At 43.4% G+C, this 24454-nt stretch overlaps 1 protein-coding gene across 4 annotated transcripts in view; it reads left to right on the top strand.

Annotated features, from left to right (window-relative positions):
* Window positions 1-22413, top strand: part of ect2 (epithelial cell transforming 2) — a 38534-nt gene extending 16121 nt beyond the window's left edge. For 2 of the 4 annotated variants that reach the window (XM_084472788.1, XM_084472787.1), the window contains 14 exons: window positions 1093-1217; window positions 3213-3332; window positions 4320-4388; window positions 7159-7269; window positions 7463-7559; window positions 8155-8236; window positions 9549-9627; window positions 10274-10393; window positions 12585-12723; window positions 13898-14052; window positions 15468-15575; window positions 15964-16098; window positions 18382-18992; window positions 21243-22413. In XM_084472788.1, the coding sequence (XP_084328914.1) occupies window positions 1093-1217; window positions 3213-3332; window positions 4320-4388; window positions 7159-7269; window positions 7463-7559; window positions 8155-8236; window positions 9549-9627; window positions 10274-10393; window positions 12585-12723; window positions 13898-14052; window positions 15468-15575; window positions 15964-16098; window positions 18382-18975 (1934 nt within the window). In that variant the 3' untranslated portion in view covers window positions 18976-18992; window positions 21243-22413. The remainder of the gene's footprint in view (window positions 1-1092; window positions 1218-3212; window positions 3333-4319; window positions 4389-7158; window positions 7270-7462; window positions 7560-8154; window positions 8237-9548; window positions 9628-10273; window positions 10394-12584; window positions 12724-13897; window positions 14053-15467; window positions 15576-15963; window positions 16099-18381; window positions 18993-21242) is intronic. The other 2 variants (XM_084472790.1, XM_084472789.1) reach the window with 1 other exon arrangement.
* Window positions 22414-24454: the final 2041 nt, after the last annotated feature.

Below are 24454 nucleotides of genomic sequence, written 5' to 3'. Positions count from 1 at the left end.
TTTAGCATGAAGAATTGGACGAACCACTTGGTCTTTGATGAAAGAATCCCAAAGACAAGACAAGGGGAAGGTTATATTAGTTATTTCATCAGAGTTGGATACTTCTGGCAGTTTTATCTGTATTTAACAACTTGACAGGTGACAGGCCACCTATAGTAATATTTTAATAACCCCCAGCTCTACAAGAGGAAATTGAGCGGTATCGGCATCAATTGGATCTTCTCTAGAAAGTAATGCATCCATTTAACCATTGTTTTTCACCACCAAAAAACAGTACTTTCTGTGTCATTTCTTTAGTTATTTGAGTCGTGACGGTACAAAGGCCTCCCGAGATGGGAGCCTGAGTCTATATATCGTACATCCGTTTGATGAGGGCAAGTCAAACCTCAACAAGCATTCCCCCCTTCAGTTCAGCAATTATGTTGCGTCAAGGCAACATTTTGAACACGGGGTTGCTCAAAGCGGAGCCTGGGGCCACAGTGTCAACTTTTTTCTTTTATGCTCCCTAGCTTGACATCTTTCCCCTGTTTTCTATTGGTTAGCTCATAAATTGTCATGTTAAACGTCGTAAACACTTTCCTGTGGAAAGGTGTACAGAAAACACGGAATCGCTGAGACAATTGATCAAAGGATTATTGATTCCTTGTGTTTTTGACCACATTTTCTATAAATACTATATATGTCGTGACCAATCTAACCGAGTTGTATATTAAATGTAGGCGTAGCTCTGGAGGGAAAGATGATTGTCCAGCCGCTGGAGGGTGATTGGTTAGATCCCTGGTTCACGTCGGTTTTGTCGACTGTCCCTGTTTCCACTTTAAACAGCTTGAGCAGACTGTGCAGTTTTTGTTTGTTTACCTGTCAAGTGAGTTACAGGAGGACTCTCTTCTAACTGGCAAATTCCATGCCAAAGTCAAGACGATAGTTTAAAAAAAACACGGCACATTCGGCTCAGTACACCTGCATCCTGCTCAGCTGCACTTGCCAATTATTTAAAAAAAAAGTACTAACAGATGTTCAGTATTGTTATCATGAGAAACCACTAATTATGCCTCTCCATCCTCCCATTATCTCTCCCTCTCATCCTTCCAGAGAGTTCCAAGCCCAACAAAAGTTCAACGCCGTTGCTAACCAAGCAGTCTGCTCGGTGGCACGTCACTAAGGAGCTCCATCAGACTGAGAGCAACTACGTGGACATCTTGACTACCATACTAAAGGTGTGTGTGTGTGTGTTCTCTCGAGGGTGGAACATTTATTTTCTTACCACCTTCCAGCTTGGCCCCCATCGTCTCCCATGACAACATTTTCATTTGTGTGTGGTGGTGTTGTTGTTGTGAGTGTCCTTATCTCCTGGTCCCAGTGGTAACTCAAGCAACTGACCATTGACCAGCGAGGGAGGAAATAGCTTGCATGGTTCTCTCTCCCTCTCCGTCTATCTCACTCACTCCTTTCTAGAGCTAAGATTTCTAGACCTTCTTCAGTCTCTATTGTTCATATGGACCTTAACTTTGACACTGTAAATCCAAACACATTTGAGAATGGGTAGCTAATATTGTATGTATAATGACCAATAATCAATCAAATTAACTCGGCTCCAACTACATAATAACATCGGAACACTGGATTACTCGCCCAGACCCTTTATAAAACTATTTATATTTATTTTTCTTGATCAACAACAGCCATGGCCTTCGGAATGTCTGGTCTCCGGATTTCTAGGATCCGTTTGCCCCGTCTTATCCCTCTCTCGCCCCGCCTTCCCCACCTATATTCATTCCATTTCCAACACAACCTTTTCATACACACAAAGGCGTGCAAGGCGTTTTGCTCACTCATCAGTTCATAAGCCTTCTGAGCCTTCTTCTCCAAAGCAGCCAGCCTCCCTTCGCCCGGCGTCCCCAGTGTAGCCGTGGCAGGCTGTTCTCTCATTAGTGTGTTGAACTGAAAGGTTAGCTCCGTCGCATCGGCCGCCATTAACATTCACCTGAATACCAGCCCTCCTCTCGTCTCAAATCGTCTGGCATTTACCAACGAGAAGGTGGTGAAGGAGAGCAGATTAAACACCAGGCCTGCCCCTTCATGGTTTAGTCATTTAAAGTTAAAAGGGACAGTAATGAAAAGGGAAAGGCCTTCTATTTGTGAATGTTTTGAGGTCATCCTTTCATGTGTTTTCAATTCCTTCGTTTCATTCGAGTGGAAATATGCAGGCAAATTCTAGGATGGAGCACTTCGTTAAGCAATTTTAAGCCTTTCTCCTGCAGTAATTTTTATACTGGAGCCAGTTATCTTTTCATCAATGAACTTGCAACCAACCACCTTGTACTTATTTTCGACCAAAAAAACACATGCAATTATTTTTCCCACAATTGATATCAGGCCTATATTAAGTATAATGCTACACTCTTCTTTCAATGGCTAACCCTGCATCAGCCTTCTCTGTATACATACTACTTGACAATGTGCTGCGCAAGCATATTTATCGATCATTATTTTACGTACGCGATGTAAGTAAATCCCATCCGATTCACTTGCATTGCTTTGCGTGTATGAAATCCATGTGTTTTGTTGTTTCGTTTTGTCTGTACTTTCTTAATTTTACCATTTTGTCAATGTACATTTCCTGATCACTATGGCATTGGGATACTTTCTTGTTGTTCTACGGTGCACTTTGCATTTGGCAACCGCATTGGCCTTCAAATTGAGGCTTTCTGTGCTTTCTGATAATGCAAAGCACTCTGTACAGCCTGACACTTGTTTTCTTAGTATGTCAAAATGCAAGTGTTGAAACATCAAGGTAGCATGAAAACAACATGAATGCAACATTTATAAATTTGGTAGTGTGCCATATGCTGTGTCTCTATGAGAGCATTTCTAATGCTTGACACTGTCAAGATATTGCCCTGCAAGCTAAGCAAGGTCACACAAATATACGTTGCTCTCCTACACCAGTGAAGAGCTTCCTCTTTTGATTGAGTCCTACATGCTCTGAAAGCCAAGTTTGTTCGCTGCACTAAAGCTGAGGCAGTAATCCGTCCATGCATGAAACAAAACACTATCCTGTCTCTTTGGGTTGCTTTTAAGTGGGTGAAAAGTGTTTGTGTTCGGAGCCGGCGCTTGTTTTCAACCGCTTTACACTTGCTGCATCATGGACATTAATCTGTTTGTGTGTTTTGTGTGCGTGTGGTTTGTGTTTTTATGTTTTTGTTTCCTAGCTCTTCAAGATCCCGCTGGAGAAGGAAGGGCAGGTAGGCGGCCCGATTCTGGCCCAGGAGGAAATAAAGACCATCTTTGGAAGTATCCCCGACATTTATGACGTTCACAGAAAGATCAAGGTAGGTACTTTTTCACGTTCACATGCAAACATGCATGCATGTAGAACAACATCTTTTATATATTTTTGTTTATTTCGCATTTATATTGCATTATATTATTTATTTTGCAAACATCTTTATTTAATTTTATACAGCCAAGACATACTAATATATTGAATTTATAAAATCTCTGTATAGTAGTTTTAAATTTTTTTTTCTCAATTGGGAAATTTTTTCTCAATTTTCTCTTTTTAAGGGCACAGTTCAAATCTGAATATTTTGCAATAGTGCTGCGTGGGCAGCCCTCACGAATCGCCCATACCAAATATTGCTTTAAGTCAGCCCAGCGGCATGCTGGGCACTTTTTTTAATGAAACTAGGATAAAACTGAGATTGACGGTCAATCCCCACTTATGCTGTTATTGTGGTTGTGTATAAACCATACACGTATACAAACATTCATGCCCCGTCCCAATATACACACAAAGCCTTAAACATATTGTTTTTGGCGTGTGACCGTGGTTGACCGCAGAAAGTGTGCGCTATGGATCAGCCCACGCATCTTTTTCACACACAAACTTGTGTTTCAAGGGGAAAGCACAAGCTCTTCCGTTAATTAAACACTCTGCTAAAGCGATCATTCCTAGAATAGCCTGTGGGCTTACGTCAAAGTCCACCACTAAAAATGCTCCAGTTCTGTCTTTTTCTGCATTAGAATCATCTTTAAAGTTACTGGGGTGGGTATATTAGAGGAATATCATTGTTCTTAGTCCACAGGGTCAGTCCAAAAATCCTGCCAGTGGTCTTGTTTTTGTTTCAAGTTTGCTTTTCTTCTTATCTAAAGAAATGGAATTGTATAAGAGGCCAAGTGGGTGGTTCACATAAAAAGGCATTGTTAAATATAACAGGGATGATCAGAAAACATGGAGTTTGACACTGTATTAAACTCGGCTTTGCCGCAATCTTGAAAGACTTATTGGCTGTTGATGATTTCATTCCTTTTTAAAGGCTGACCTTGAGGAGCTCTTGAATGACTGGTCAGAGGACAAGAGTGTAGGAAACATCATCCTTAAATATGTGAGTATATTAATTTAGTAGTATAATTGTCGGTCTGTATGTCACCACCAGATTGTGGCAGGGTTGTCTGATGTTGAAGTCATGTATAGATATTAGGGGTGGGAATCTCTTGGCACCTCACGAGTCGATTCCGATTCAGAGGTCAACGATTCTATCCTAAAACGATTATTGATGCATCTCGATGCAACAATTTTTTTAATGTACATTTCCATGTGTGATTTTCAAAAATATATGTACATCTGAGTTTGCTACTCAGAGTTTACTAATCACTTTCTACTTTTGTGATGATCATTAAAGACAATCAACAGATGAATTACCTTATCTAGTATTTTATATTTGATAAAGTCGGTTCTCTGCGCAGAGAACCTGTAGGCAGAAAATAGAGTTTTCTGTAGCGCTCTGCAGCAGCGAACAGAATGTTGCAGCAGGCCAACAAATGTAATAAAAAAAATGTAACTTATTTTTTTTAATTAAAATTCCAAATTTTAACTTATCTGCATCGAGACGGAATCGTTCTAGAGAGAATCGCGATGCATCAAAGAAGAATTATTCTTTCCACCCCTAATATACATGGGTTATTGACAGTCTTCATGCAAACCACAATAACAACCTTCTGAACGGTTTGTCACGGCTCTTGTTATGCACCTGAAAAACAAAAGTAATTGCGTGTGTTTATAGAATTTGCTAATAATGCAGCAATACTGAGTGTTCCAACCTTGTATTTCAGATGATAGCTTTTCCTCAGGGAAAACAAAGTCCTTATTGTTTGACTACTTACCCACTTTGGATTAATACCATTTTATCTGGTCTTCAAATGAGTTTTAAGTTTCATTAAGTGCCCTTTCAGTGAGCACTATCAACCAAACAGTGGTAATGCACTATTAATCAGTAAACTATTGTCTGTAAATTAAGCATTTGGTCAATCTGTATCTTTGATTAAATCCACTGTAATTGGTAGGTTCCTGAATGTTCTTCATTTATCTCTTGAAACTCTTAAATTATCTCTATAGGCACAGAATAAACAGATCCGAGTGTCGGGCATAAACTAACTATTTATGCACTTGTAGCCGTAAAAATTCACAGATACATTAACTTGATACCAACTCAAAGCAGACAAAGCACGAGTCAAGTGTGTGCATGAAAATAATACAAATTGAAATTATAAATTATAAATAAATCCTATATATTTGGAGGTACCTATAAAAATATAACAAGACACACACTGCAGTTTCTTGGTACCTCTGAAATATATTTTTATCAGCAAAGCTATGATAATCTGTGGTTGAAAATGGCAAGGTCAAACATCATTCACTGTAGCACGCATTGCCATTGCCATGCCATTCTAGTCATAATATTGTATATAAATTGTTGTACTATAGTGTTAAACATTACACTACTTCACAGAGGATAGACTGCCGTAGATGGCTATGTTGTTAGATGCTCAACGCAGTGTGAGAAGGACTAGTAAATATCTTAGAACTGCATGCATTTTTCAAAAATGTCTATGCCCTAATGTCTTGTTGTTCCTGTCATCTTTAAGTAATGACTGAAGACCATGGGACTTTTTTTATCGCAGTATTATTCTATTTGGGCAGTGTGTTTTACCAAAAACACTACCAAAAACAAATGGCGAGTATGTAAATTATGCAATGATGTTTTGAAAGGTTACACTGTAAAATGATTTCCCCACACAGCGTTGTTGTATGAAAAGGGGCACACTGTTAATTGTTGGACAGAATCAAATAGAAAAATGACCCTTTTCACTTTGCTCAGTTCACATATATTATTCATTATCTTTTTTTATTATACGTCTCATCTGGAGACGTCTGTGCAGCAGCTACTTAACATACGAATTAGTGTGATTTCCTCTGGAGATTATTATATTTATTCACCTTTTGTTATTTTCCCCTGCTGGCTGGCTTGACATTTCAACTAATAACATCTATTTAACATACATTTTATGTATATATCACAGAATACTATTATAAAAAATGACGATCTGATCATTTTGCAGCTGTAAGCGGCAAATGTTTGGTATTATAACTTGATGGAGCACTACAGTCTGATAAGCTGACTAAACATTTCGAATTGTTAAAGCTATGCCTTCTTTGTCTTTGTGCTGAACCACTTTCTAACATCTTAACCGTTTAACCTTGAACAGCCAAAGGCTGGGAGAATCCACAACCACAACATGCATTGCACTATCCATCAAGCCAGCCATGAACATATTTCTGGACCTCAGCTGCATCCAAGATACGGGTAGTGGGTTCGTAGAAAGACGTTTCTGTAGGCAAGGCAACTTAACTTTATTTATATAGCACTTTACATACACAAGGCATACTCAAAGTGCTTGACATATAAAGATTGTCATTCAATAAAATAAAATAAGTAAAATAAAACATTGGCAAAGTTAAAAAATTGTAATAAAATAAAAAGATAGAAAATAAAGGCAAAGTTAAAAAAGCATTTTAGAAAGTGCAATGTATTTAAGAAAAAACTCTCTCGTATCAGATCAACAGTCTCTCTGGTATCAGATCATGTATCTCTTGTATCAGATCAGATCAACAGTCCCTCTGGTATCAGATCATGTATCTCTCTGGTCCCATTCATACAGCGTTTATTCAGTGATTTAGCAGAAAGCTTAAGCATCACACACCTTGATGGCTTGGAGAATGGCACAGGGTTGAGGTTGAGTCACTGTGCTAACAGTTCCCACTAAAGGCAGCTAACCGCACCCCTCACCATGCACCCCCGTGTTTCATCCTTTCAGTCCAAAGAGATGCTCAAGACCTACCCGTCCTTCGTCAACTTCTTTGAAATGAGCAAAGACACCATCGTCAAGTGTGAGAAGCTGAAGCCACGTTTTCACGCGTTCCTCAAGGTACGTGACTGTAGGGCTGTGCCCCACGCTCTCATTGGACGTGGAAAGGTTGATCTCAGATCAGTTTTTTCTGAGACATGGAAGTGTTTCTGAGACACATTTTTTGATATTGATTATTTTGTGGCACCTCCTTTTGAACACTGCTGTAACTGCTATGGTGTTCTCTGTGCGTCTTCTCCTCGTCGGTGTGCAGATCAATCAGTCCAAGCCAGAGTGTGGGAGACAGACTCTTGTCGAGCTCCTCATTAGGCCAGTGCAGAGGCTGCCCAGCGTTGGCCTTCTGCTCAACGGTAACCCAGTGCTGCGAAAGACTCACACATGCATGCATTACATTTCTTTTCAAGTTGGCATGATTTAAAGGTGACATATTATACCACCAGGTGTGAGTGTGATTAGCCATTACAAGCCGTTTTGAAATCTGCCTCTTCTGACGTCACAGGTCGGCGTGTCCACCTAGATCTGTGGCAGATAGATGAGCAACGTTTGCTACAGTCCACTGGGTAGGCTGGTAGACTGATCTATCCAGCACATATCTTGGTGGACACGCCCAAGTGTGATGTCAGAAGAGGTTGATTTTCAGAACGGCTTCCAACAGCTAATCACACACACCTTGTGGTATAATATGTCACCTTTTAAAGTGGGATAAGTGGTCCACTTTCTCAAACATACCCGTACCTATACCCATACATATACACACAAATACAGTAAGGGAAGTAATTTTTTTTAAATTATTATTCTTCCTTTCCTACCTCACAAGCACGGTCACACATGCGCACCAAATTCATGTCACTTTTGCTTTTCATTTGTTTTGTTTTACACAAGCCCATCCATTTAACTCATTGGACCCTTGCGCTCCCTTTCTTTTCCTCTTCAACTCACCTGCAGACATTAAGAAGCACACATCGGATGACAACCCAGACAAGAGGACCCTGGAGAGAGCCATAGAGGCTCTAAAAGAAGTCATGACGTGAGTTCCGTGCCTCAATGGGCCTTTATTCACCTAGAGGCCATCTTGGTTATCTGCATCTTCCCGCTTGTCCCCACCCAGCTATCGATTTGATCCAAGATGGCTGCCAGGCGACTAGGCCGATGAGCTTGTTCATGGCACTGATTTAGTCACAAATGTAATTTTCATGGTCAAGTATTATTGCTCTGGTACAATTTTGTTAATCGTCAAAATGAATTAATTGACGCTGCAGCCAACCCTAGAAAATCTGTATTTGTCAGAACAATTAGAAACGTACGCTGAAGATTATTCAAGGATGTTTTTTTGTATTAATGTCGCATGGTTAGGACCCGTTAATCAATGTTGGCTTGCTCTGAACCAAAGGCTTAGTTATGGTTCCACGACGACGCAACGCAAGGGGGTTTACGGACCGTTCACGCCCTTGCGAACCCTCTGAGCGTCCACTGCAACGGCCTGACGTGTGCCTCCCCAAAAAAAATTAATCTTGCGTCGAGACAACGCAACAGCAAGGGCTGTGATTGGGCCGCTCACTAAAACCCGACTCAGAACCGAAACAGGTTCACGACTGCATGGTCATTGCGTTAACGTGGAACCATAACTAAGCCTTTGTTTGATAAACAGGCAGACTAAACAGCCGTGGTTTGCAGCAGATGTACAGTTGTACAGTACCACCAACCACAACACAGTATTTCCAAACACGCTCACTTTAGCGTTGTTTTTCTATGGTACAGCAGGCCTGTGATGAGCTGTATAATAGTTTATTCTGAAATGAAAGCAAATGTATGGACGCTGCTTTTGCCGAGTTCATTTGTACCATTCAAATGTACGGTATACACGGCACAGATATCAGTATATCAACAAGCCCTTCAGAGTGTCTGCTCTTTTATTGTCTTTTCTACATCATAGAATGTTTTTTCTACACAATTATGTCGATATACACATGGTTAGCATTAATTATAAAGAAAAAAGCATGAATATTGTCACTGTCAATATCAACATATTGGCTCAGAATTAAAAGGATATTTGGCCTTTTCCGTATTGCTCATATCTAGTGTGTCCGAGTGGAATGCGTCTATTGTATTTTACAGATTTAAAGCATTTGTGGTTAGTTCCGTTTTTAAAGCATGAAATGACAAAAGTCCATCGTTGATTCCCCCTCCCCCCTGCCTTCTCTGCATCGTTGCGTTTTCATGCCAATGCATCTCTCCCCTCTTTCATTCTCATCACTTTGTTCTCTGTTCTGGTTCCATGCTTTAATTCCCTGGTTTTTATGTTTGTTGTGGGTCTACTTCCTTCCGGCTCTGGTCTGTAGTCACATCAATGAGGACAAGCGGAAAACAGAAGGCCAGAAGCAGATCTTTGACGTGGTGTATGAAGTCGATGGCTGCCCTGTAAGTTGTAGCGCTGCAACACTCTTCTATTATATCATCTTTGAATTCCCCTCCAATCATTCGGCTCTTTTAGCTTAATGTTTTGTCGCGGATGAGCTGGGCTTTTAATGGATGAGTGGACGTGTTTGTAATTGAAGCAGTTTCCTCCAGGCCCTCTCAGACATTTGATCATTCCACAAAGGCTGTCGATTTTAAGCCACACGAGCACGGAATATGCCAACTTTGAGTTTGTCATACAAAAAAACAGCGGTAAGAGGAGATTATACCAAGAGGAATAACTACTCAACTTTCCGTGCATACTCATATTCTGATGCATAACATCAAACGCAGGCCGCCAGACATTAGTATGGCAGTGTCTTATCTTGTATTACAAAATATTTGCTGTGTTAAACACGTTGTCCTACTCCTAAGAGTAAACATACAAATCGCTTTGGGGCGAGTAGTGGATACTCGCCATGATCCATCTATCCAGGATATACATAATCGCTAAATGGATCCACAATTAAAACATCGAAGACATGCATGGAAGACATTTTATTTGACCTAGCGGGAGACCAGCTCTGGGTGGATCATTTCCTCCCATCCCTCCTCACCTCTGCTCTCCCTCCCCCTCTCTGCTGTGTCGTCCATCCCCGGTCCGGCCCAGGCCAACCTGCTGTCGTCCCACCGCAGCCTGGTGCACCGCGTGGAGACCATCGCCCTGGGAGACCAGCCGTGCGACCGCGGCGAGCAGGTCACACTCTTCCTCTTCAACGACTGCCTTGAGGTAACACACACACACACACACACACACACACACACACACACACACACACACACACACACACACACACACACACACACACACACACACACACACACACACACACACACACACACACACACACACACACACACATTAATGCAGCCACACTCACTCACTCACTCAATCAAGGCTTAATTATGGTTCCACGTCGACGCAGCGTAAGGCGGTTTACGGACCCATTAGGTCCTTGCGGCGTGCGGACCCTCCTTGGGTCCACCGCAGGGGCCTGAGGTGCGCCTCTGAAAAATTGTAACCTTGCGTCGAGGCGACGCAGCAGCTAGGGCTGTGATTGGTCCGCTCACTAAAACCCGACACAGAACTAATGGTGCTATCCATTTGTATGGTACGCCCACCATCCTAGTCGGATCTCCCAGCTTTCTTGCGGCATTGATGCATAGCGGCATTGAGGCACGCCTCCTTTTCTTTGGGGATATCAAGCTCCCACTGGGGCTTCTGTTGAGTACACCGAGTAGCGAAAGATCCCCATGACGCTTGACGAACGAAGATGGCTGCGCCCGTAGTTAACAGTAGTTGACATGTATTTTCTTTCTCTTTGTTTCACGTTGGTGTCTTTAATGTCGATGTATAATGCTCTTACACACTTGATTACATTGCTGCTTTAATCTGGTCACCAATGTATGCATTCCACGGTCTTGCTGTGCGTGCAATACAATGTAAAGTTTTGTTTTCGAGCTGGATTGCGAAAGACCCTAATGTTGCTAACAACAATGACTAGCCTGCTACTGCTGCCACCTCCAGGTGTCCATTTTCTCCAACTCGTCGCACGAAAATGACTACTGGTACACTTTTAAGGTGGTCGAGCCAGGAAGTTACGTCACGTTCTCGTTGAGCAGGTCGGCGTACCAGCACAAAAGGCCAAATAGACAGCAGCATAAAACAGGTTCACGACTGCGTCAAAGCATCCGCGTGATCATTGTGTTGCGTCGAGGTGGAACCATTACTGAGCCTTCACTCACTCACTCACACACTCACTCACACTCTCTCTCACTGGGGGCTGCACTGTAGTGTTTTCTTATTTCCAACGACACGGGTTTGTGTTTGAACCTGGACTCCAGAAAGTTCGATGGCTTTCCTTCAGACACTCTGCGCTCATTATGAGAATCTCTTGGTGTGCCTCTCTGTTCAAGTGCAAATTCATTTAAAAATGGAGCCAGCAAGCTCCTGTTGACAGAGGCTGGCGAGAAAAGGTGAATAATTTATGCCACTGCAATCTATCGTTGCTGACAGTGTGTGTGTGTGTGTGTGTGTTAATTAGGGAAGGGGCAGCATTAGAAACGGGGTAGGCAATCAAGAACACAAGGGGGAAAGCGGCTTTGCTGATTCCGAAGGTGTCAGTGGCACTTCCTAATGAGGTGTGTGCGTGTGTGTTAATGCTCTGCCTCTCATACATGTAGTCATTTCTTGCAAGGGGGTTACATTTGTGTGTGTTTTTTGTGTCTGTTTTAAAATGGGTTGTGTGAGTGTGTACTTAAGACTGGCCCTGGCTCATTGTTGTTCAGGAAGTAGTCAACAACAAGGCGTGGGCAAAATGTGGCTCGTTTGAATGAACATGCACATGTTGTGAATGGATCATTAATAGAGCCCACCCAAGCCCCTGTCCCTTCAACCGCCACACACACACACACACACACACACACACACACACACACACACACACACACACACACACACACACACACACACACACACACACACACACACACACTACAGCTACTAATTAATCTGATATTAATGAGGCCTTCTATGAGGCCCCATTGATTTGCTGCCAAGTAAACGATAGCAACTCCAGTGCCCATCTCAAACACCCCTATATTTATTTATTTATTTATTTATACTGATTTGTAAGCCCACACATACACACTCGTTGGTGACTTGCATAATACTTGCATGCCAAAAACCTAAATGCTGTCCTTTGCCTTCAACCTCTACTTGACTTTTATTTGTTTTCAAAATTAATTGTATAGATGCTGTAAATCTGTCGCTGCCAAAAAGCTATTTTCGAATGCTCTGGATAAGATTTCAGTGGTCGTACACCAACCCAACCAATTGCAATTCGCAAACGGAATAAGATGGAAATTTGAATGTGTGACCACGTTGGGTATTTATTTATTTGGTTTTTTTTGTGTGTTAGATTGCCAGGAAGCGTCACAAGGTGATCAGCACATTTAAGAGTCCCATGGGACAGACCAGGCCGCCAGCCCAGCTTAAGCACATCATGCTGATGCCACTGTCCCAGATACGCAAAGTGCTGGACCTACAGGACACCGAGGGTAAGACACGCACTCCAAATGTTCTTGCATTTGCAACACATTCTTCTCCTATTTGCAAGAACACGTGGCCATTTCGTTTTAGGGGTTCCAATGTGTAAAGGAGACCTTATTATAACAACATCTTCACCAAATGTTAGTAAAAACCGGCTGTTTTCAATGGGTGGTTTCCAACCTCTCTCCTTGTTGATTTGTTTTAGTTTTGGGGGGAAGGTAAAGCAGAAATGCTTCTTTATCTGTTTTTATCTTGGATTGGCTTTGACATGCCACTCAGAGCACCGTCACTAGTGGTCTGGTTCGTTTTATAGACCAGGAAGTGCGTTTGAGGGCAACCATTAGCTAAGTCGCTTCTGGCTAAGATCAAATCGGCTGAATTTTCCACGGTAGTGTTGTTGGAGCCTCTGAGGCCCTTAAAGGGTATGTTTAGCAGTATAACTTCCTCCTACGAGTTTTAAAAATGCATGGGTTTGGTCAAAACCGACCTTTGGTCAAAACTGTGTGGCTGGAACTAGCAAAATTCATGTATTTTACAGAGAATTACCCCAGTTCAAGTACTTTATACATTTTTGTCAATGATTACTTTTAAATGTTCACAAACTATATAAGAACATTATATAAGCCATTTACAACAGGATTAAAATGATTTTGGGGATAGCTTGCCCCTTAACACCAGGCACAAAGTTGAACCGGGTGTGTATAAAATACACCTTTTCATACATTCCTACTCATTGGACCCTATGCTGTTGTCACAGTCTGCTGTAAATGAGTCAATCGCTCATTCACTTACTCCTTTCTCCTTAAAGGGGAACCATCACGCCCCCTAGTTTCTAATATAAGGGAGTAATGCTTCATACATGTGGTCTGCAACATCTGTTTCTGTGAAAAACCTGCATAAAAGTTGCATCATTTCTGTCATTGGTCCTAAATGGTCCCAGTTTTCCCATACCTTCTTTTTACAAGAATCGTGATCGTTTTTTCTTTGTTTCTATATTTCATCAATATTCATGTCATTTTACTCTTCATCACGCCCTTTCTTGTCCTATATTTTCTACAGCTACCTTTTTACCCCATTCGCTGTTGTTTTAGTTTGCTCTTCCACGATCCCTCCCCCACACAGTCTCATCCCCTCTGTTTGTTATTAAATGTCTCTATCTGTGTGTGTCCCCCCTGGGTGCAGAGTGTGTGAACGCCTTCGCCCTGGTGGTACATCCGCCCACTGAGCAGGAGAACCTGCTGTTCAGCTTCCAGCTGACGGGAGAGGAGACGGTGAAGAGCGACTGGCTGCGCACACTCTGCCGACACGTCGCCAACACAATCTGCAGGGCCGACTCGGTGAGAGAAACACTCACGCTGTTCCCCCCCCCCACCGGATTTACTTTTGCGTTTAAATGATTAAATGATTGCAGGCTGTCCTCCACTCTGATATTTCATGATGCTGTGGAACACACAAGAGCCACTCTCAACATCCTGTAGCGGTGGTGCAGCGTTGCCCAATACACACTTTGATGAAGGAATATTAGCTGGCAGTGCAGGCAAAGAGTATTGGAAACAGAATTCCTTGAAGCTCTATCAGAATTGCATCTCTACTGAAGGTAGTCCTTGCCTAGTTCCAGAGCCTTGGAACTATTTGTAGCAAGATGAAAATCGATCCTTGCTCCATTTTATTGTATACATAACAAGAAAAACAAGCATATCTATTGTATGAATAGCATGTGCAATACACCATGACACCATTTCTGTCTCATGCAAACACAGGTTTCGATCGACACTTGCCAGCCCATCTAATTCTGCAAGGGGTTAACATTAATCCAGTCTCAGGAATTAGCCTGGTATAAAATCAGGTACCATTTATCACGTGTGGTGCATGTATCATCAAACATTGAAAGTAGTGACTGTAGACAGGGCAGCTGGACCCCTAGGTCACTCACCATTAGGGCACCGTAACTTCTTGTTTTCTCAAGATAACGGGACTCTGAATAGTTTGTCTGCGCATTATTTATCAATTTGACCACACACACACACACACACACACACACACACACACACACACACACACACACACACACACACACACACAGAGAGGGTTAAGAGGCTATTCCAAATCCAACGACTACTGTCAATCTATTGTAGAGAAGATAACTCTGCAGTGTTTAAGCAAACAACTTGTGCTGATCTTATGATCAGAAGAAAAAGCAAAGCGACAACAAATGAGTGAACACAATGTAGTGCATGGGTGTACCGAATAATAGCACGTCTTTAGAACGCCTTTTTGCTATCATATTACACCGGACACTGTCGGGACTACCCTACACCTAACGGCCAACAGGGGGCGATGTTGGCCTCCGGTCTGGCCTGAACATCTCAACAGCTGCATTCCTAATGCTCTCTCTACTGGGTCAACGGTGCGCTGTGAATACCAACGACTCGGAGCCCCTGCTTGTTAAATGTGTACTGCAGAGAAGGGGTGGGGGGGAGGAGGAGGAGGAGGAGCAGCAAGGGAGAATAAAGACTTGTGTGTACACGGCTGCACACACACAAGCCTATTCCACTATTGGGCATCTGCACTGTTTACTCTTTTGCTACTGCGTCAAGTATAATGTAGGTCCTCGCACTTGTTGCATGTCACCTCCCCCCCCCCTCCCCCTCCCCCGAAAGCAGTATTTATTTCAAGTTTTTTTATTTAAATTGTTGATCTATTTTGAACATTTGTTGAATCTTCCCTTGCGCGTCCTCGTGGCATAACCAAGGACGACCTGATCCAGAGAACAAGTCCCGAGCCCCTCCAGGTCAGCACCAAGGACATGGACAGCACTTTGAGCAAGGCCTCCCGAGCCATCAAGAAGACCTCCAAAAAGGTACATCACGCCCTACGCACACCACTTGTATGAGAACTCCAACTGGGCCTTTTTTAAACTCAATGTTATCCAGACAGATTCCAGATTTACGCGAGTGCTTTGCTACAATAGACAAGGCTGTCTTTCTGTGACTTATTGGCTGCTCTTTTCAAAGGATCACATTTTAGGGCACATCAAAAAAAAAAAAAGTGAGCAAAAGAAGTGGTTTGGAACATGTTTGTCACACACACACACGTAGGTACTGTAAACGGGAAAAGCAGGGATGTTACAACCCCACACTTTTTTAAGATCCGGTGTGTTTCTTCCGGGCATTATCCCCGCAGCGACCGCGATGGACAGCAAGCGGGTACATGTTCACGACCGGCCCGCTGTGCTTCTCTGAATGCAGGTCACGCGGGTGTTCTCCTTCAACAAGACGCCCAAGCGTGTCATCCAGAGGGCCTTCATGGCCAACGGCACGACGGACGAGATGAGCCCCAGGCTGAGCGCGGAGAGCCGCTTCGCCAGCAGCTCCACCCTGGCCGTAAGTCCCCACCGTGCGCGTGCTCTTGATAATCGCCGGTTGAAACACTACAGCAACAAAAGGAAAAACCTTTCCCACTTATACGGCTGATCATCTGCATGGACAGATAGCTGGCCCGCGGCAGTGCGAACAATCACAGCCACACCCCCGCGGTGCTCCAGACGCTGCCCTCCACCCTATCGATGGAGTTTTAATCGGGCGGCGGGTGGTGGTGTGTGTGTGTGTGTGTACGTAGGTGTGGGAGAGCAGGTCGTCGATATGGCCCTTCATGGCCCACTTTGTTTGGAGCCGAACAAGAAAAATACCTTGTTTTCCTAATCAATAAAAAAGAGAACCGAGGTGGATATGAGAAGACGGCGGCGGCGGCGGTGGCGGTGGCGTGGCGGTGATGTGTAGGCGGGGATAAGGAATAGCTCTCCATCCAGGAGGACCCAGCGTTCTCGTCTCCACCACCTACTGTCTGCCCGTCTTCAGAGGCTGCCAGCGGGATTATGTCTTGAGTTGTGTTAACCTGTCTACGGGGCCTGTCTGCTCCGTCGCGCTCGCCCTTTCTATGGATCTATATCTAGCTATCCATCTCACCACGTCTTTCTTGTTGTCGCCTTGGAAACGCTCATCCACTCCATAGGGAGCGGAGCAGAAGCAGCGAGAGAAGAACTGGGGTGGGTGGGAGGGTTGGTGTTGGGGGGGGGGGGGGGGTGTCCTGTAAAGCTGGCTGCATCTTGCTGTCCTCAATTTGTCCATCTGTCTCATTTCCTCTCCATTCATTCCTTCCTTTTAATCCTTTTGTGGCAGGCCAGCCGTTTGATCCTTTCATAAGCGTTTAATGTTTGTTTTTGTTTTGTGAGTGTGTTTTTTGTTTTAGGCCCCGTCCACACGTGCAAAAACGATTTTTTTTCCACTCTGTTTTCTTTTGTTGCGTTTCAGGGATATATCTCGTAAAGACGCACTCGTTGCGAAAACGCATCTAGCTGTAGAAACGCTGTATTACATATTCAAGGCCACTGTGTGGTGCTGGTTCTCCACAAAAAAAAAGTGGAGTGCATCAAGCCTGTATACAAGCGCGCTGTCGAGGAGGAGAAAGCAGTTGTTAAAACTTTTAGATTGAGCAGAAATACTTTTTTAATGTACAGTTAGTAATTACATTTACCAAGGGGCTGTATTCAAAGCTACAAAAATAATACAAGTAAAATAAAAATAAAACAAATTCAGCGCAACTCTTAACGTCGCCCAGCTAGTGGGGGGGGGGGGGGGGGGAGGATAACGTCATCGTTTGTGTTTCAGGCGTCCACACGAATCCTAACACGAAAACGATAAAAACCGCAGGTCGGTTTTTATCTTATCCACCCTGGGATCCACCCTGGGCCAGAAAAGTGCTTTTCTGGCCACCGAAACCACCGGATCCGTCTGGATGGTCAGCCCAAACGCACAAGACTTATGCTTTTTCACCAAAAAATCAGTTCCGTGTGGACGGGACTCGATGTGATGTGGTCCCAGGTTTCAGATGGCACGGTCTCTGTGCTCGGTGTTGTGGGAAGGGGCTTCTTTGGGGGCAGTGTGTTGTGCCACTAGGGCCTGGAGGCCCTCGCCAGAAAGCGGTGCTAAAGCAACCTATAAAATGTCGATTACGGCCTTCACCTTACCGTTCTCGCCCTAGATGTGCAACCCGATCCAAGTATTTTGGATAGCTAGGGGTTCTGAATATTGGAAATGGGTTATACTACATAGTGAATCGAGGTTTTTCTCATCAAAACTTCACATGTTTCGACCCAGAATAATTGTTCAACCTTTAGACAGAGGCCAGGAGGTTTGAACGCCTTCCATTCAGGGGCTTTAACCACTTTAACCGCTGCCTTCTCCAAGAATGGATGAATTAACCTTCTATCAGGCTTTGCAAATGCTCTCTTCTCTAGCATGTAGGGACTCATTTGTATATTTCTGAAGCCCCAACTTTACTGCATCCCATTTGTAAGACATATATACGGCTACTCATCTAATGGTAATATTGAAGTATTTGCTCGCTGGTGTCACTCTAAATCTGCAGCAATGCCATAATGCTTGCACGTTTATTTATTTATTGAATTTAAATGACTGAAATGCCCATTTCCTCCCTTCATCCCTCCAGTTAAGATTCATAATCTTTCCAGCCACTCTACTTGCACTATTATCCATCAATGTCCTCTCATGTCCTCATACTTTGCCCCGTGTCCTCCTGTTCTGTCCCTGTCCCTGTGTTTGTGTGTGTTTGCTTCCCCACCCCATATCGTGTTGCTGTGCTCCCAGATGTCCCGCTCGGCCTCTACCTTCAGTTTGAGCGATTCGGCCAAGAACAGTGCCATTGTGCAGCGCTCAAACTCTCTGGACCACCCGCCCAACAGAACCAGGGTGTCTGTCTGCGTACGCAACCCCTGCAGCCCCGCTCCGAACACTCCTCCGTCCGCCACCAGCACTAGCGCCCGGCCCAGCCCCCAGGCGGCCACAGGCACAGGAGCTCCCCCCAGCAGTCCGAGCACTGGGCTCCCATCTAGCCGGGTCAGCCTGCTCCTCAAACCAGTCCCCCAGGCTCCCTGGACCCAGTCCAACCCCAGGTTCCCCGCGGCCGCGTCGGGCCATCGCTCCCCGAGCTCCAGTCCCCGGAGCTGTGTCTCCTCCACCCTCAGAGCCCCCCACCTCAACCTAAAGCCCACAGACGCGGCCCGGAGGAGCGTGCGGCAGGCGCCCCCCGAGGTGTATCAGGCCAGGGTCTCTGTTCTGGTCCCCCACCTGACGTCGTACGCGCGAGGCGGGCAGCCTGCCGGCAGGATGGGACGGGACGCTCCCCCCGCGGATCCACGGAAGCCGGGCCCGACCAGTCCGCGCAGGGAAACCCTGCTTTAGAACGCCTGCAGTCAGACGTGAGCATGCCCTTATTGTCCACGCTGGGGATGCACCCGTACCGCTTGCTCTACACTGAGTCCCTGCGGAAGCGCCTCGTATTACCTCAAACCACCCTATATGACCTTTTAGTTTTGGCATACTAAAGGCAAATGAAGTAATGAAGTCCCTGCGATTGGATTTATTTCTTCATTGTTTTGATTATCGCGTACACCACAAAAAAACCTTGCCAAGTATTTTTGCCAAATACACATAGCAGATACTGATTATACGTATCGGTGCATCCTTGGTCCAAGATCAACTCCCCTTATAATTCATGTTATTGACCAGATTAGTAGGATATATTATTACTAATCGGCTAACCACAAATAAACTTAATGATCAACCATTACAACCACGGGGTCGGCTACATGGTCAAGATCTGGGTAACCGCATTCTCTTCCATGTCACGTGAGGTGGTGGTGGTGTTGGTGGCTGGACATTAACATGGCTTTGGGTACTTCTTTCTGCCACAGGCTTTTAAGGAGAATGCTGGAGTTTTGATTTCCTGTTTTGTCGAATTCCCCCCCACCCAATGTCAGTCGCTACCGGTTAAAGACATAATGGTGATTAGTGAGAAGTGGTCTGAACAGAGGAGGGTAAAGATCAACCGTCTTTCTCCACCATTGCGCTATTGGTCCAAATGTCAAGAGGCATTTCTGGAATTTGTCAGAAATCAACTTTAAAAATAATAACACACAGCATTCCCTTTACTCTAGCTGGTTTCCCTCTAGGTGTTTGTTGGCAATGTGCAGTTGACAGTGGTTCACTTGTTTTTTTTTCTGTTTTGTTTAGACTGATTTTTCCTTTAACTGATGACCTCAATGCTTTCTCCCAAATACACTGTTCTGTAGCCATGTAATGAAGGGACAGAGAACGCAACCTGCACTAAAATAAGCACACGCAGTCCCAAATAAACACATTTGTTGCAATTGTGCTTTCTGATTAGCACAAATTGGTGGCAGATGGGCGTTCTTGGAAAATGCCATCCCAGTCACCAATTTGAGCCAATTAGAAACAGCATTTTCAATTACCTGTGTTTTCGCTTAGGTTTGACGTAATAGTGTGATCGTTGCTATTTATATTGAATCCTTTATCCTCTAAAAGGCATGCATTATTCAGTGATATGCATCAAATTAAACTGCATTCCCCCCTCCCACCATTTTGATTCAAGACATCTGCTTAATTCACTTCAGTCAATCCCATGCCTTGGTGGCAGTGTGGCCTTTAATTTTGAGGTGCGAAAAAGCCCTCAAGATGTGCGTGTGTGTTGTATTTTTGCCCCTTCTGTACACACACCCGACCGTATGTGTGTGGGCCCTCTATTCCTTGTGCTCTGTGTCTCTGCATAGACACCGTGCTAACTAACATGTAATCAGAGCTGTCATTCAGCAGCACTCATTCAGCCCCTCCAACGCAAACAAAACCCAATGAGCAGTTTGTTGTTGTTCACAGCGAAAGAATTGTGTACCTGTTTATTTTGTCTGCGTGTTTCTTTTTGACTTTGCAGAGCGTCGATGGTTCGTTTAGTTTGGCCAACAGTGTGTTTGTTCTCTCTCTGTCTCTCACTCGGGAAGACGGTAAGGCCCTTGAGAGGGGCTTGTGTGTCAAGGGGTAATTACAATGAGAGAAAGACATACATGGGAAACAAATGTAACGACTGCTTTGTCATTGCGGGGCATGTGATTAGCTGCCCCGCAATGACAAAAACCTGTTTAGACTTGTGAGGCATATGAACACGTGCAATTGTCGGGTGATACACACATTAGGTGCACGGGTGCCATCTTGTACATCAACTTGTGTGTTGTTTAGTTTCCTAACTGCCTCTCTTTAAAGAGTAACTACTGACTGGTTAAACGTGTATGTCGTGACCATCTAGCAGCACTATTCATTCATATATAGAAATATATAGATGTACTTTGCTTTAACAAGTGTTTTGTACAAAGAAGTTGTTTAACTGTAAAATGGTCGGCGTAACATAAATACATTGTATTTTTTGCAAATACAAAAAATTGCTGACCAATATAAACAACCACGAATAGTGTACAGAAGACGACCCATGGTCTGTAGTTACTCTTTTCTAAACACTGGTGTGGGTCAATGGTACTGAACAAAATCAGCCACCAAATGGAAGCATTGCCTTCGATTGTTCACACGCAACCCTGAAGTCTTATCACACACATTTCAGTTCTTTTGACCTGCCTGTTCTCTCCCTCTCTCCCTCTTTGCAGGCCCGTCATTCGCCCTCTATGGTCAGCCTGCAGTCCGTGTTCGAGCGAAAGTACCACACCTTCAGCCGATCCACCACCCACCTAATCTGAACGTCTACAATATCCCCCCAACAATAATATATATATTCTTGGTCCATAGTGAACAATACATAATGCCAGCGTGGTTCAAATGTGATGTTTGGTCATATCAGCATTTGTCAGGGCCGTCCCATCAGTCTTGTGGCGTCCAAGCTAATAATAGGTTCTATATTAGATCTTATCCAGTTCAACCCCATCATGCTATTTCTACGTGTATTTCTATATGTATTTCCTTTTATTCCATTGACTTTACCTAACGGCTTCTTCTGAACGCGGATGATGCTTGCTCCATCCAACAGCATGGCCTGTGAGCCAAATGGCAGGTTCTCCAATGGTACTGCACAGTGTTAGGGGCCCACTTAGGATGAACGCAGCCATTATCGGGGTATAATCTACCGTTGTGAGCAATGAAGGAAATCGGGCTCTTATTTTTTATTGTATTTTGGTATTAGTTGCATAGCTAGTTGGAGACATTATTTTGAAATATATATTCACAGACATTTTTTGACCATTTTATCCTTCGCAACGTAGATGCAGTTCACCTTACAGTAATAATTTGAACAATTATTAAGAATTTGGAGTGTTTTGTTTTCTGAAGGTTCCTACTTTGCCTCCAGCTTTCATAAAGCTGGCTTTATGTTTTTAGCTTTGTGTTGATTCAGCGGATCAAGTCGAACTGTTGTTACCCTTCTGCTTTTTAAACTTTTGGTCTTTACCTTTCTTATGTTTGGTCAGAGGAAGGGATGCTGCATCAAGTATATATTTATTGTTGCAGAATGAATGTTCTCTCGTCGTTTCTTTGTTTTCAGCCATCTGTTTGTGTTTCTACTTCATGTTGTTTGTGACTTTTGTGGTATATATTGACTAATTTGGGGTTTTAATTGTCCATTTTCCTTGACTGTTATATATTTAATGCACTTCCACATTCGAGATTGAAGCTTACTTCGTCACATTATACTGCCTCTTGAGTTTCCATTGAGATTTAGATTATTTCCGATGTACAATGAGAAACGGGACTAATTCACATTTTCAGTCCGTACAGAACACTGACGTTGTTATGCCAAGTTTGTAATGTTATGATTGAAAATGCTTTTATTTCAATAAAAGTCCATTTCATACAATGTTATTTTTATATATTGGCTGATCTAAAATTTCCATCAGTGCCGCCACTCCCCATACAGAGAGTACGCAGAGTGTGTAGGGCCCCAAGGGGGGGCCCCCAAAATTAAGGTTGATAATTATTACATTACAATTTTCTAAATATATAAATGAATTACGAACAGGTCCACCATTGTTATTTCTCAACTGCGAATTACACTCAGATTTTCGCATCGGAGGTGGAGCATCCTTTATCAGCGTAGTCCGTCCCGTCTCCCCGTCCCCGCCAACAACCAGCAGACGTACAACCCCCCCCCCCCCCCCCCCACGCCAACAACCAGCGCGTAGGGCCCCCAAAAGCTTAGCGGCGGTTCTGATTTCCATATAAATAAACCTGCTGCATATACATTCACATGACTTGTAAAGTCGTGTTCCTAATTTAATTCAATTTTAAAGTACTCCAAAATAGATGGCACAAAATGCTGGCCATGTAATCCATTATTGTGACCTAACTCTCCATGTGTCAAAACGGTTAATTTGAAGTTTCAGGAAAAGGCTTTTAGAGAACCAACCGGGGCATGAAGAGATGCCATTGAGCCATGACGTCCTTCTCACACAAGTCTGAACCAACTGGGGCCAGCCAGGGGCTGTTCCAGTGATCCGGATATGCTCCAAATATAATGCATCATTCAGATCAGAGTCAATTCAGTTCAGTTGCCATGACAATTTAATTTATATATGCAGTATACGTACATGTATAATTCCAACGTCGCACTATCGCAACAGGATATTTAGTGGCGTTCTTGCGTGGTTGTAGAGTTGTGAAACATAACAGCAGACACTTTCTCCTTGGAAATAAATAGCCTATAGGCCTATGAGTTTGATTACTGACTGGTTTCAAATAAAGGTATTTACATCGATTTCTGGTAGATTACACATTTTTGGGAGGTAGAACATCATCATCATTTTAAATAGTACATATATATATATTTCAGACTAAATATTTAGGTATCGCGTTACAGCCAAACATCCCGGTTCTACCTCCCAGCCAATCACACTGCCTTTGTTCTCATTGGCTCTTAAAGTCACCTGTGACTCCCACTGCTAAATTAACGCACGCGGTCCGCTGTTTGGACCGGAGAAGCCTGGTGTTAGTTGAGGTCATTTACACTCCTAAATAAACGTAAATGTACCTTGCCCAGCCAAATAATACCAATTTTGCCATGTCTTGCATGAGAGATGCTGTGGCCGTTTCAAATAAAACGTTGCGTATCCCCCATAATTACATATTTCCATGTTTGATTAGCCTACTAAAGAATGACCCCAAAGAAAATAAGAAAGAAAATAACGTTCAAATGATTCTGAATTGGAGGCAATCATTGCGATGAGAAGAAACCCCCTGCCGATGGAAGTTGGTGCGTTTTCCACTGAAGTTTGAACTGTGTGGAACAAGGTAGCCAGCAACGAGGAACCCCGCGCAGTGAGTCATCTAATGGTTATTGCATGACATTGTTGAAGTTGTATGGATTGGTTTGAGCTGCTGGCTTGAAGTGGCTTCACGTTAAGCCTAGCGGGTGTATTTTTACATCGCACCTAATTATTGCACACTCCTCTCCTCAGCTTTCAATTAAAAGTTTAAAACAATCACGTTTTATATCGGTTTGTCAACTTGACCGTACTGAACGTAGCTTGTAAGTGAACCGATAAGTCATTTTAAGTATGACTGACTTTTTTTGTTGCTTCTTTATTCAAATGGTAGCCTAATGCAATTTGCAGTTCAATGGACAATTTCAGTCAATGTCCGTGTGCATTTGGCAATTTAATGTGCAAAGTGAGAATGCAATACTCTATTCAGCTTGAATTATTTTATGAAATGAAAAAAATCGAATGAAAGCTCAATCAATTGCATTCCGTATTGGTGTGTTTTGTTGGTGTCTTTATTCAAATGGAAATGAATTTTGCAATTGCCAATTCAATGTTGATTTTTTTGTTCTGCATTTTTCAATTCAACATGCAAAGGTAGAATGCAGTCACTT

Source organism: Micromesistius poutassou, assembly GCF_964030765.1.
Source record: "Micromesistius poutassou genome assembly, chromosome: 9".
Taxonomy (NCBI): Eukaryota; Metazoa; Chordata; class Actinopteri; order Gadiformes; family Gadidae; genus Micromesistius; species Micromesistius poutassou.
Note: the sequence above shows the minus strand (reverse complement) of the source record. Positions and strands in the feature narration are given on the sequence as shown.